The sequence below is a fragment of the Phocoena phocoena genome, chromosome 1 (assembly GCF_963924675.1).
Source record: "Phocoena phocoena chromosome 1, mPhoPho1.1, whole genome shotgun sequence".
In the NCBI taxonomy this organism is placed as follows: Eukaryota; Metazoa; Chordata; class Mammalia; order Artiodactyla; family Phocoenidae; genus Phocoena; species Phocoena phocoena.
In genome coordinates, this window is record NC_089219.1 from 149,797,897 (window position 1) to 149,811,595 (window position 13,699).

The following is a 13,699-nucleotide window of genomic DNA, read 5'->3' on the forward strand; positions in this document are numbered from 1 at the left end:
GTGAAAGGGAGTCTCCAGGCCTGCAGACTAAGTTCATAGGTGCTGGGTTGGACAGGATACGGTGGGAGGTGGGAGCGGTAGGGAAAGAGGGTGATGTCCTTAGGACCCCCTCCTTCCAGCTTTGTTTGTAGCCATAGACCAAAATGTGGGATTCGGCATTTGCCAAATGTGCTTAATTTTTTTTTTTCTTTCCCTTTCTGTTTGTTTTGTTTTTTAGAGGAACGGCAAATGACAGAGCAGAGGCAAGGCTGGCCCAGCCAATCCTGGAGCCGCTGCAGCACTGGTTCCCCAAACAAACACATTCTGGTGCAAGGACAGAGAGCAGGGGGCTGCTGGCCCACACCCCTCCCCTGCCCTTGGCCCCCTTGCTGCTCCCCTGTGAGAAGGGCAGCTGGACAGAGGCTGCCTTGGGCCAGGGTGGTGATGGTGCTGTGGCCCCTCCCTGCTGCCCGGCGTGGGAAGAAGAATGCAGAGCCAGGCAAGTCTCCCTCTGTGTCCTCTGGGGTGGAAAGAGCAGGTAGAGACAGGGCTGGGGCAGCCAGGGCCTGGCTGGCATTGCTTTGGCATCGGTGGCGAGAGGGCTGTACCTCCGGCCCCTTGGGTTTGGTTCTCTCGGCCTGTCCCTGGCACTCAACAACTGCGTCTATGTGCTCATTGGTGCCACCATGTTATATAACGCTTATATAATCTCCCAGGGCGAGTGCTGTGTCTCCACTCTCAGGTCACACAGACACTGTGTCCGTGCGGAAGTCAGGATCTGTGGACGCTTCTACGCCCTCAGCTTCAACCTGGCTCCTTCTCCTGATTCCGACTGCAGGAGGGGGAAATGGGAGAGCAGGGGCCCACTCTACCCCAGCTGTCTGGGGCTGAGAAAGAGGGGTTGGCTGGGCAGCCTTCCTCATGTTCTTGCCCAGTGCACCTTCTGGTGGAGTGGATGCCATTCTTGTGCTCTGAGGCCAGTTTTTTGTTCTTGAGGTCCCCTGGCGCGGCAAATGGGTGTGGTGAGATGACCCCCAGAACGTTGCAGTGGAAGGATACATGGTACATAGGGTTGGATAAAGAGAGTGAGAAATTAACTCTGCCTTTGAGGTTTTGGGCAAGAGTGGCTGGAAGGATGGGATGGCGGTGGCATTCTAAGAAATTTGGAGCAGGCCTAAGGGCTAGAGGATGGTCAGGGAAGGGTGTACAGGGAAGTGGATCAGACAGCAAAGATAAACATGGTGTTCTTTTACTGTACTCTCCACTGGGCTGTCCCTGGTTGCCAGGGCAACAGAAGCAGTGATGAAAATCATGCCTTTCCTTCAGTGGAAAAATCTGGCTCCTCCTCCCGCCTCTTCCTTCTCTAATTGTCTGCAACCTATTGGGAGGGTGATGGCTCTAGGGATCAGAGACCCCAGCGTGTTCATATCAGGCACCCCCCTTCCCCATTTTTTGTCATCTTCCGCCTTCCTGCATCCCCTGTCTCCCCCAGAGCTCAGTAATTGGCAGTTGCGTAGGAGTTGGACTGGATGGAGGGGGAAGGGCATGGACGTCACTGCAGGGCAGGGTGAGCAGAGCGTGGGCAGAGCTGTGGATACAGGAATGACTGGCACACGAGGAGGGTCAGGCATTGATTAGCTGGGTGGAGGCTTGTTCCTGGGATGGTAAGACCTGGGGTGGGAAGGGTGGGTGAGATGATGGAAGGCCTGCAGAACCCGGCAGTCTGGGCTTGCAGTGGTGGTAGGAAATAGGAAGGCCCTGAGGTTTCTGGTGTGGCCGTGGGTCCTGAGGAAAGTTAGAACTCATTCATTCAGCACTTTTTGGGTGCCTACCATGTTAGGTAAGGTTCTGGGAGCTGGGAAGACACAAGTAAGTAGGACTGGGCTTTGACCTTGAAGAGATCATGGTAGATGAGAGGAGGATGGGTATATGGGGGAAGATCAGCTGGCATTGTTACAAGCCCAGAATCTGGGACTCCAGGCAGGAGATTGGCAATATTCCAGACTGGAGGTGATGGATTAGGGTGGAGCGTGTGAGAATGGAGAATGCAGAGGAAGAAGTAGTTCAGAGAGCCCCTTTGGCTTGGGGACAGAACATGGCGAAGAGAAGGCGCTGACGTTTTGAGCCTTAATGACTGACAGAAATAGAAGAATCAGGGTTCATACTTATTTGGGGTAGTCATGTTTGATTTGCTTTTAGACATATTGCCCAAGACAGTGGCAGAGTGTCTTGATGGAAATGTTTATGCTCAGGCAAATAAAATTTGCGATGGAAGTCAGTTCTGGGAAGAGGTTTGGAGGAAATTGTATTATGAAGCCTTGAAGGTATGAGGTTGTTGAGAAGGTAGTGTAGAGAGAGATCCCAGGGCCTGGGGCATAGGCCTAGAATTGGGTGAGGCTGTATGCCTTGTACTTGTTTATTACCCCAGGGCCCGCCCAGACTGCTGGACCAGTTTCTGCTGATGAGCGCCCACGTCCTCTACCAAACCACACCCCATTCTGAAGTTCAGGTTTCTGTTTAAGTTTTCTTCTCGCTAGTGGCTATGTCCAGGAGGATATGTACTGGAAAGACAGATATATACATTTACCTCTCCAAGCTCTCTCCTTGACCTTTGCTATACCATTCACTTATAAATTACTGAGAGGCCCTGGGATGTGCTAAAGAGATGTGCCATAGGTCCTTAGCCTCCGCCAGCAAGGCTGTTTGTTCTGGTTCCTTTCCAGTCATCACTCTAGAGGAATAAGAGCCCTGGACAGAGTCAGGAGGCCTTTGCCAACTACCTGATCTTGGACAAGTCACTTCCTTTTCCAGGCCTTAGCGTCTAGTCTAAGGGTCTAGTTTCTTCCAGATCTAAAGCCTTCACATATGATTTCCAAAGTTTTTTCCACTTTTGCTCAGGTTTCCGATGCAGGTGGGGCTTTTGAAACCAGCAGCCCAGATTTCTTTGGAGTCTTGTGGGAGGGAGTAGGGGGAATGGAGGCCTGGTTCCTAGAGCAGGCCCCTGTCTCCAGAGGGGGCGGGAGCCCTCCAAGTAGAGGGTGGCCCCTGTTCCTTTTGGGAGCTTGGGAGTGCTAGAAGAGCTGGTTTTCCCAGTGACCAGGAGTTGGAAAACTACAGCCCATGGGCTGATGCCTGCTTTTGTAAATAAAGTTTTATTGGAACACAGACATGCTCACTGTTTACATCTATGGCTGCTTTCATGCTACATTGATATAGTTGGGTAGTTGCAACAGAGACTGTATGACTACAAGGCTAAAGTCTTTACTGTCTTGCCCTTCAGGGAAAAAAATTGCTAATCTCTGTCCTAGACCACCAGAAAAGTGCTTGGATCACCACTGGGGATGCTTACTATGGCCAGATTCCTAGGGTTCTTGAAGATTCTGCCTTGGGCCTTCCTTTGTGATCCTATGACAGGATGATGTGGCAATTGAGATGGTAGATTGTTAGAGTCAGCCCGAAGATAGTGATCCTGGATCTGGGAAACCCCTTTCATTTTCATCTGTTTTCCTGAAGCCTGGAGGGTGCCTGTCCCCGCAGTCCCTCACACGTATACTTCTTTGAGCCCGGAGACCTACATTCCTCATCAGGGAAGGCTTGTGGCCTTGGTGTGACAAGCCACCCTCCCTCTCATTTCCCAGGCCTATGCAGAGGAGAACGGACCAACCCAAACCCAGTGTCTGGTGAGGAGAAGGAGAGGCTCATTGGTTCTGCCAAGTCCTGCAGCATATTTCCCCTTGATACCTTTGCCTTGTCACCTCCGGCCTCACTATGCCCTTTAGTTCCAAGGCCCTGGAGATGCATCTGCAGAGAGAGCCTGCAACCCAGCCTGGTTTGTCTGCCTGAACTTGGCACTCATCCGCTGTCGGAATAAGGCCCCGCAGCCTGGGGTTTGTGGGGTGTGTGTCTGCGTTGGCTTGAGGCTGGAATCAGTACTCAGGATTCTTGCAGCCAACCTTACAGAGTCCCCTTGTGTCCTAGTCTCCACCTTTTTTGACTCGGGCCTCATGCTGGAGTCTCGGTGAAACTCCTGGGTAGGAACAGGATGAATTTCAAGCTCTCGCTTTTATAAAACAGTAGCAGAAGAGCAGTTGGGCCACTTCTGCTGAGGGCTGAGGTAGGAAGTAGCAAGAGGAAACCGTGTGCTCAGAGCCATGCAGGAGGGGGGCAGGGGGTTGGTAACTGAGGTTTATTCCCATTGCAGCTGGAAGGGAGGAGGCTGGCAGCGAGAGGAGGGAGCAGACGACCCCGAATAGCAAAGGAGACGGAAGCTAAGCACACCCAGAGCTGCTTTTAGCTGGTAATGGTAAGCCTGGCTCTAGGGGCCTTACTTCTCACCTCCCCTACACACATTCCCCCCAGAGGCCGGGCCTGTGACTGTCCTCATCAAAGAAAAAAGTAAAAAGGTCTTCATCAGAAATCCTTTCTAAATACCTTTCAGTTTAGGGTGACCCCAGACTGCACGGGTTTACACGAATGTTTAGACAAGTACACTGACTTGGAGAAACATTCATTTACTACAGACTTATTGCGGATCTCTTCTGGGTTGGGCATTGTGTGAAGCTTGGAGGATACAGAGGTAAATAAAGGATTCACAGTGTGGTCTGGAAGGTGTATGGGCAGTTGAACCAATTTTAGTAGAACCTGTGCTAGATCATAAGCTTCGGGTGAGCACATCTGTGTGTGTCGTGTTCACCGCTGTGGCCCCGTGTGGGGTCCTGTGCTCGGCACATGGCAGGCACACACATGTTTAACTGGCTGACGCATCCCTGTTTGGTGCGTGTCCTGGAAATGTGCAGGAGGGATCTGAGGAGGTAAGTGGAGCAAGAGAGGAGCTCACGGCAGCCTGTGTGACAAATCTGGGCAAAGGATGGACATACCCGGACGGACTGGTTATGCGAGTGCTGTTAAGGAGAAAGGATGTAGAACGGTTGACCGTGTGGGAATGAGAGACACCGTTGGCCTTAGGACAATGAGAAAGGAGGAGAATGACCTGGTACAAAGAGGTGGGTAACCAGCCCCACATCACTGGATAAAGCCAGGGGCTGGGGAAGAAAGAAGCCAGCCAGTAGCAGGGAAGGTAAGATTGAGTCGGGAGAGCAGAAACCAGCATGAGAGGAAGCCTGGAGGCGTCTCAGGCCCAGGGTGGAAGCAGAGCTGAAGCAGGTGAGTCCCAGGTGAAGGTGATGACAGTGACTGTCAGCTCTGTCCTGCAGGTCTCCTCCGAAATGACCATGTCCAGGTATGACCCAGAATACCACATTTCCCCGCACTGGGGCAGACACAAGGAAATTAAGTGGAGTTTGAGATTATGGTTATTCTCCTTTCTAAAATTCTTACTATGGAACTTTTCACATATCTATGACGGTAGAGAGAGTAGAAGAAACTTCAGTGTTCCCGTCACTCAGTTTTATCTTGTAATCAACACATGGCCCCTTTTGTTTCATTTGTACATTCATCGACCTTATTCCTTACTCCCTTCTTGGATTATTTTACAGCAGATCCAAGACATCATATTTCATCCCTAAATACTTCATGATGAATCGCTAAAAACGTAATACATTTTAAAAAACATAATCCCAGTAGTAGTATCACCCCCTGCAAAAGCACCGTTATTCTTCATGTCACCAATCATCCATTCAGTTACGTTTCCCTTGCTTGTTGCCATTTTTTTTTTTTAAAGAGTTGGTTTTGTTTGAATCAGCCTCCAAACAAGATCCCCATGTTTCATTTAGTTCATGATTGATCTCAACGTCTCTGTTCATAAAGGTTATGTTCATCCTGAAAAGAATGATGCTTTGCAATTCTACCTTTTAGATTGACTTAGCTGCCGCTGCTCTGTCTCCACTCAGCTGCCATCGAAAGCTTTCCTGAGTTTTGTTGAACCATTTGGTGATTTTTGAGCATTCTTCATTATTCCTCATCTTTGTGGTTTAACGTAACTAGTCGTTTTTACCTTCCTTCAATAAATACTTCTCGGGAGCCTCCCATGTGTCAGGCACTGTACCAGGCACTGGGCATACTTCTGTGAAAAGACAGGCTGGGCCCTGCTCTCAAGGAGCTTACAGTCGGACCACGGGAGAGCTGTTGTGGGTCTGCTTGTTGTCCCCCACCCCATGTTCATCCCAGCCAAGTCGGGTGACCATGACCATCACTTCTGTGCTGACACGTTTGCCACGTCCTAGGGCTCAGTATTCATGTTCTCATGCTGTCCTTTCATGTGGTTGATAAGTGGTGTCCCCAGTACTGACGGCGAAGCCAGGTGTGGTTTCTGTGGCATGTCCCTGTTTCATAGCCGTGCCCATGGATTCTAGCAGTGTCACCAAGTGACTGCGTGTGTCCATGTGACACTCTTGGGCTTGAGCCTTTATAACTAGGCGAGTTCACGTGGAGAGCTTGCTTAACTGGCAGACTGTAGAGGGGTTGAGTAAAAACATCTGGAAGGTGCTCAGAACTGTTAAAGAGCTCAGCGCATGCCATGGTGCTGGCATGTGCTTTGAGCAGGTCGGATGTTTCTGTGTCTTTGTGGACTTCCGGTTGCTTTGGGGCTTTGGCCCATAATGATTAGGCTACCTGCCTAATTAGGCCTGCTTTCTCGACCTGCTGTATTTTTGCCAAGCAGTACGGTATTGGGTGACTGCCGCCTCAGTAGCAGAATCTAATGGTACAATTCAGGCCTGTCTTGTTAATAAGGCATTTCACTGATTTGCATTTCTCTGTGAATAAATAATCAGACTTGTTTGGACACTGTGACTTTTGATTTTGAGAGTGGTCTGTGATGCTTCTTGTATTTTTCCAGTTCAAATGCAGCTATATTGCAGTTCCTGGATTATAGTGTCTGAGCCTTTTAACAGAAAATCTTAGTTAATAAAAATGAGTATATTCCCAGATACAAAGACTAGTATTCTTTCACCTTTCCTAGGTCTTTTATTCTATAGTTAAGATAATAATACAGAATATATGAATATGCCATGATATACATGTCCTGTTACTGAAGGCTACATAGTTTAGAGTTTGGTGTTATGTTTTTATTTTCTTCTAATTACGTAATCTTTAATTATTTTGATTATGCACCGGTGTTGGTTAAAACTTTCGAACAAGTTTCCTTGCGTGTTTGTGTGCGCGCGTGTATGTATACAGCATCGCCGTGCTAATACATTATATACGTTACAAAACACAAAAAGTTAAAAATGGCTGGATATATTGTATTTCTGTCTGCACTACTTATGGTCCTGTGGGAGCCCCTCTTGTTTGCACTAAATTTCACCCTGAGATGTATTCAGGATGTCGCTCCAGCACCTCCCTCTCCTTCTTGCATCACCATTTCTCCCCTCTCTCCTGGATCATTTCCATATGCTGCTGTTTTTCTCATCTTAAAAAAGGCCTTCTTTGACCTCACCTCTTCTAGCTGCTGCCCGTTTCTCTGCCCCAAAGAGTTTCCAGTCCTTGCTCCCTTCACTTCCTCTGTCAGACCCCTCCAGTCAGGCTAGTCCCAGCCACTCAGGACAGCAGCGCTCTTGCCAAGGCCAGCGGTGACCTCCATATTACTAAGTCTAGTGGCCCCTCCCTGGTCTTCATCGAAGTAGCTTCAGCGATATTGGCACAGCTGGTCATACCCTTTTTCTTGAAGCTCTTTCTTCACTTGACTTCCAGGATATATATTTCTGGTTTTCCACCTGTCTCATTGGCCATCCCTCCTCAGCATCTCGTCTCCCTGACTTCTGAATGTTAGAAGGCCTGGAGCACCTGCTGTCTACCTTCTTTGTCTTCGTGATCCTCTCCCAACTCATGACTTTACATACCACCTGTACGGATGTTGTCTAGAATTCACTTCAGAGTAATCCCGCGAGATAAACAAGACTGACCATGAGTTGATAATGGTTGAAGCTGGCTGGTGGGTACCTGGGGGTTTATTCTGCTGTTCTCTCTAGTTGTGTTTATGTTTGAAATTTTCCATAATGGAAAGTTAGAAAAAAATCTACATGCTGATGACCCCCAATTATTTTTCTCAAGCCCAGCTCAAGCTCCTGAAGTACAGTCCTATGTGTCTGTCTGCCTACTTAACATTTCAACTTGAATGTTAATAGACGTTTCATACTTAACATGCCCAAAACTGAACTTCTGATTTTTCGATGCAAATATATTCTTCCTTCCGTCTCCCATCTTGGTTATGAGAATACCAGCCTTCCCGTTGCTCATCCAAAATGCCTATGGTCATGTTTCACTTCTCTCTTTTATGTCCTTCATTCAGTCCATCAAAGAAATCTTGTTGACTCTACCTGCAAAATATACGTAGACTATGACCAGTCAGAACTGCTTCCACTGCCATCACCACGGTCCAAGCCACCATCATCTCTCGCCTGCTTCTCCTTTGCCCCTTACAGGCTGTGGTCCTCACAGTAGTCAGAAGGATCCCACGAGACATAAGTCACATCATGCCTGCCACGCTCAAAACCCTGCTGTGGCTTCTTTCCGCACTCAGTGAAAGCCATGGTTGGAGTGGTCTGCAAAGACCCTGCAGCTTATGAACACTGTCCAATAGAAATATAATGAATTACACAGGACCACCACATGTGTAATTTAACAATTTCTGGTAGCTAAATTTAAGAGGAAAAGGAAGTAGGTGAAATTAATTTTAATAATCTAACCCAGTACGTCAAAACTGTTTTCATTTTTGATGTGTATTTTGTTGTTCTTTTTGTACTACGTCACACCCATAGCACGTGGCAGTTGGGACCAGCTACATTTCATGTGCTCAGCAACCTCATGTGCCCAGTGGCTGCCTTATTGGGATTGCAGGCCTACCTAGTCTGGCCCCACTTGGCTTCTGTGTCCTTCCCTCCTACTACTCTTCCCTTCCTTCACTCTGCTCCAGCCACACTGGCCTCCTTGCTGTTCCTCAGATAAACCAGGCATTTCCTGTGTTAGGGCCTTTACACCTCCTGTTCCCTCTGTTTGGAATACTTTCCCCCAGGGAGACCCGTAGCTGACTCTCGCTTCCTTTGGGTCTGTGCTCAGATACTACCTTCTCAGTGTCCTGCCTACCCACACACGCTTGCTAGCATTTCCTGCGTCTCTTCCCTGCAATGTTTTTTTCTCCATAGCACCATCACCGTTTAACGTAACTGTGCACTTCTGTTACTTCATAGATTTTCTCTCTCTCCCCACTGGAATGTGAGCTCCATGAGGCCAGGGGTTTTTGTCTGTGTTCCCTGCTGTATTTCCAGAGCATGGAACAGCGCCTGGCACATATAAGAGGTGGATTGATGTTGCTGAGGAATTAAATGAAACGTATTATTAAGAATGATTCTTTTTTAGTAAGAACCATGCAATTGAGTGTATTTTATTGTTTCAGAATATCATGGGTCATATTTTGCAATGTGGCAGTTTGAAGGTCTGGTTCATGTCACGGTGTTTTGAAAGAGTCCTCTCTATAAAGATGTTATTGTGGCTTCAACTTATAATTTAAATGGGTTTAAGACCCCTGAAATACTGTATTTCGTTCACTTCATTGAGAGATTTGAAAACAAGTTAGTGTATCCTGTCTTATGGGCGTCCACGGATACAAGGTTTTAGAGACAACGTCTTTCTGTCAAATTTGGTAATATCATCATGTAATGGTGGAAATGATTTCCAAATGCCAGTTTTTGAAATGCTCTTTCCGTGACATAAGTCTCTTTCAAAAAGTAAAGGCTTTCTTACCCATTTTTAAAATGTCACTTTACCTTAAAGGGACAGATTAAATACTTATTTGTTTGTTTAAAAAATAGTCATTAATCGGCATTCTCCTGATAGGCACTCATTACAGAAGAAGTCAGCAAATTTTGCAACCTTGTTTTCCAGTTTAAAAAGAAATATAATTTCTGTTTAAGTTGAGCCACTCTTTCAGGTCTTCCACCATGAGATGATCATGACAGTGTGGTCCAGTGCTTTGCAGATCCCACCCTCTCATTGCAAAGGAGTCATTTATTGTATTGAAGAGGATATCCTTAAAGTTGCTTGTCTGGGCACGTGTAAACCGCACTCAGGTACGCAGACAGCTGGGCTGCCCTTGTCCCTCCTTTGGCGTTTTGTGTCTCCTACCTGGACCCAGGATGCGAAGGTGGTGGCACCAGCGTGTTGTGAGTTAGGAGGTAGGTGGTTGTGCTCAGAAGCTGCTCTGGAGGTGAGCATAGCAGGGATTGCTGGAAGAGATGGCCAAGGTAGCTAGGGCAGCCAGCTGTCTTCTTCTTCTTTTTTTTTTTTTAAATTGAAGTATAGTTGATTTACAGTGTTGTGTTAATTTCTGCTGTACAGCAAAGTGATTCAGTTATACATACATTCTTTTTTATATTCTTTTCCATTATGGTTCATCTCAGGATATTGAATATAGTTCCCTGTGCTATACAGGAGGACCTTGTTGTTTATCCATTCTATATGTAATAGTTTGCATCTGCTAGTCCCAAACTCCCAGTCCATCCCTCCCACACCCCCTTTCCCCATTGGCAACCACAAGTCTGTTCTCTATGTCTGTGAGTCTGTTTCTCTTTTATAGATAGGTTCATTTGCATCATATTTTAGATTCCATGTATAAGTAATATTATATGGTATTTGTCTTTCTCTTTCTGACTTAACTTCCCTTAGTATGATAATCTCTAGTTGCATCCATGTGGCTGCAAATGGCATTATTTCCTTCTTTTTTGTGGCTGAGTAGTATTCCATTGTACATATGTACCACATCTTCATTATCCATTCATCTGTTGAGCACATTTAGGTTGTTTCCATACCTGGGCTATTGTGAATGGGGCCAGCTCTCTTCTTGGAGAGAGAGGTGGTATGCCCTTGAAGCGTTGTGCCATGTCTTCCGTCTATTCACCTATATATGGAAAATGCTTGTGCAGTACGCTTTCCTTCCATTTTGACAGTCCAGGAGGTATGTCAGCTGGATATGTGCACGTGGACTTGTTTTTCCAACTGCCGTGACCAGAAGTGTGATTTAAAAGATGAGCAGCTGGATTGAGAACTGCAGCTCCGGCTGGGAACAGAGGCCCTGATTACTTTCTGCTGCAGTAGAGATCATCTCCTGCGTGCCCTGGACCCGGCATCGATGAGCAAGGCTTGTCTCCAGTGGGCCAGTCTTTGCTACTTAGACCACCGGCCAACCCGTCAGCTTCTCTTCTTGCCACACATTTGTACAGGGCCTCCTGTGGAAAAGCCTCTGTGTTTCTGGATGGAGTGGGGTGGGCACAGGAAAGGAAGGAATGTGCCAGTGTGAATGGGACCTGGTCTCTGTCCTCAGGGAGTTAATGCTTAATGAGGGAGACAGACACCCATGCTAAATACAAGACAAAGCGTAAAAGGGACACGGATGGAGTGTGATAAAGTGTTATATTAGCCAGAAGTGGGAATTGGAGAGGTGGTGAACACGAGCAAGGAGATCTCATCCATCTGTTCATGGCTGAATCCTCAGAGCCTAGCACAGTACTCCATCCCTCTCGGGTGCTCAGTAAATGTGTATTTGTTAATAGCTGGGTGTTGAAGGAATGGGGCTTCACCCCCAGGGACGAAGGAGGAAATGTCTTGTTGGGAGGAGGTGGTCATGTGCCCTGAGTGGGTGTGTGTGGCAGGAGAGGGGCTGTGTTCTGGGAGGGCCAGCCTCAGGGCAGGGCACCCTGACCAGCTTTTTCCAAGAATTTGATTTTGGTGATTCTTAACCTCTTTTTGTGCCAGTTCTCATTAGGAATTGCATGGAAACTGTAGTCTCTTGCTTGAAGAAAAAAAATAAAATCATGACGGCACATGATTTGACATATACCATCAGAGGACTCACAGATCCCAAGGTATAAAACCCTGCCATAGGCTGGGGAGCCGTCAGTGCTTATGGAGCTCTTTAAACAGGGATAAGACACTTGTTTTTCCTGGAGTCTTTGGGAATTGACTCAGATGAGTATATACTGTGTAGGCATTCTGGGTTTTAAGGTCATTGGTAAGTGACAACCACAATAGTGGCCCTGATGAGCTTAAGGAAGCAGTGGAGAATTGGAGGGGGGTGGCCGTTGGTGGGCTCTGTGCACTGTTACGGAAAGATCCAGTGTTTGCTCCACTGAGCAGGGGATGAAAAAATTTACCTGAGAGAAGATAGAAAAAAATTGACTTTCAAAACGTACTAATTCAGGGACTTCTTTGGTGGTCCAGTGGTTAAGACTCTGTGCTTCCAGTGCAGGGGGCATGGGTTCTATCCCGGGTCCGGGAACTAAGATCCCATATGCCGCTGCATGGTGTGGCAAAAAAGAAAAAAAAAAGAAAAAAAGAAAAAATTTAAGATTAAAAAAGAAAATTAAACGTACTAATTCAGAATATGGAATGCTTATGCTAGCTTTTTTCTGTGACATGTTTCCCAGCTCAGATACCCAGCCAAGCAGTAATTACAGACACAGAGAGGCCAGTGTGTTGCATTTCTGGGAACAGGGAGAGTGGAAGGGAGTTATTAGAGTTTTATATCACCGAGGTATTGGGTTCAGAGAACACTAGCAATTCTGACCCATCAGGGAAGGCTGCTTGGAGGAGGAATGTGGCAGGATTTCATGGGCCACTTGGAAAAGCAGAAAGACTGGGCTTATTTTTAAATTATATGGTTTTTGTTTCTGTTGTCATAAAAATTCCTATAGAGTATCTGTATACCTTCAGTTAAAAAATAAATTAAAAGAACAAACTTTCTGTCCTCTAGGAGTTTGTCGTGTATCTGCTGTACAGATAGGCTGTCTGGAGAGTTAAAAAACCCAGTATGGGCAGTACAGTGTTGTCATTTCTGCCTTTGTGTGTCATAGGTAAGTTCATTCATGGAGGGGTGAGGTTGCGGGGTGGTGAGGCCATGCCTTGTCCCAGGGGACAATGTTGATTGAACATTGGCCCTGTGCCAGGCCGGGTTAGATGCTGGCCAGCACCGGAAGGCACCGCTGGAGTGGGAGGGGAGAGCCCTTGCGCTCCTGCACCCGAGTGTAGCAGGGGACAGACTCGGGGGTCTTGGGAGTAGCATTGTCCGAAGCATATGGCGGGGAAGGGCTTGGTGGTTGCTGTGCAGGCTCTTCCACCCCTCTGCTGACGTCCCCCACTCATGGGATTTGGCTTTGTGGGAAGGTTAGTCTGTGACTGAGTTTTAAAAGGTCTTTCGAAAAGAAGAACCCCTCCTGTTTTCCCCAGAGAGGTGTTCAGACTGCAAGACCAGACACCTTAATGGGTGGTGAAATCAATCAATTTAGTGGGTTGGGACCAATGTGGAAAAAAAAAAAAAGACTGTAACAGAAAATATTAGATTGCATAGTATGTAGTAAAGATGAGTATGATTTCCTGAAAGTCTCAGTCATATATATATATCTACAGATATATGTATCTGTATACACACAAGTGCACATGTATGTAAGTACCAGGCCACCAGGCCACCTTGTAAACTTTTTTTTTTCCTTAAATTTTATTTATTTATTTTTGGCTGTGTTGGGTCTTCGTTTCTGTGCGAGCGCTTTCTCTAGTTGTGGCGAGCGGGGGCCATTCTTCATCGCGGTGCGCGGGCCTCTCACTGTCGCGGCCTCTCTTGTTGCAGAGCACAGGCTCCGGACGCGCAGGCTCAGTAGTTGCGGCTCACGGGCCTAGTTGCTCTGCGGCATGTGGGATCTTTACAGACCAGGGCTCGAACCCGTGTCCCCTGCACTGGCAGGCAGATTCTCAACCACTGCGCCACCAGGGAAGC

The 13,699-nt window shown here is 47.3% G+C and overlaps 1 protein-coding gene across 1 annotated transcript in view; it reads right to left on the bottom strand.

Moving 5' to 3' along the window:
- Positions 1–722: 722 nt before the first annotated feature.
- Positions 723–13,699, bottom strand: part of LOC136118046 (membrane cofactor protein-like) — a 131,353-nt gene continuing 118,376 nt past the window's right edge. The window contains exon 9 of the mRNA XM_065871171.1: positions 723–811. Within this exon, the coding sequence (XP_065727243.1) occupies positions 723–811 (89 nt within the window). The remainder of the gene's footprint in view (positions 812–13,699) is intronic.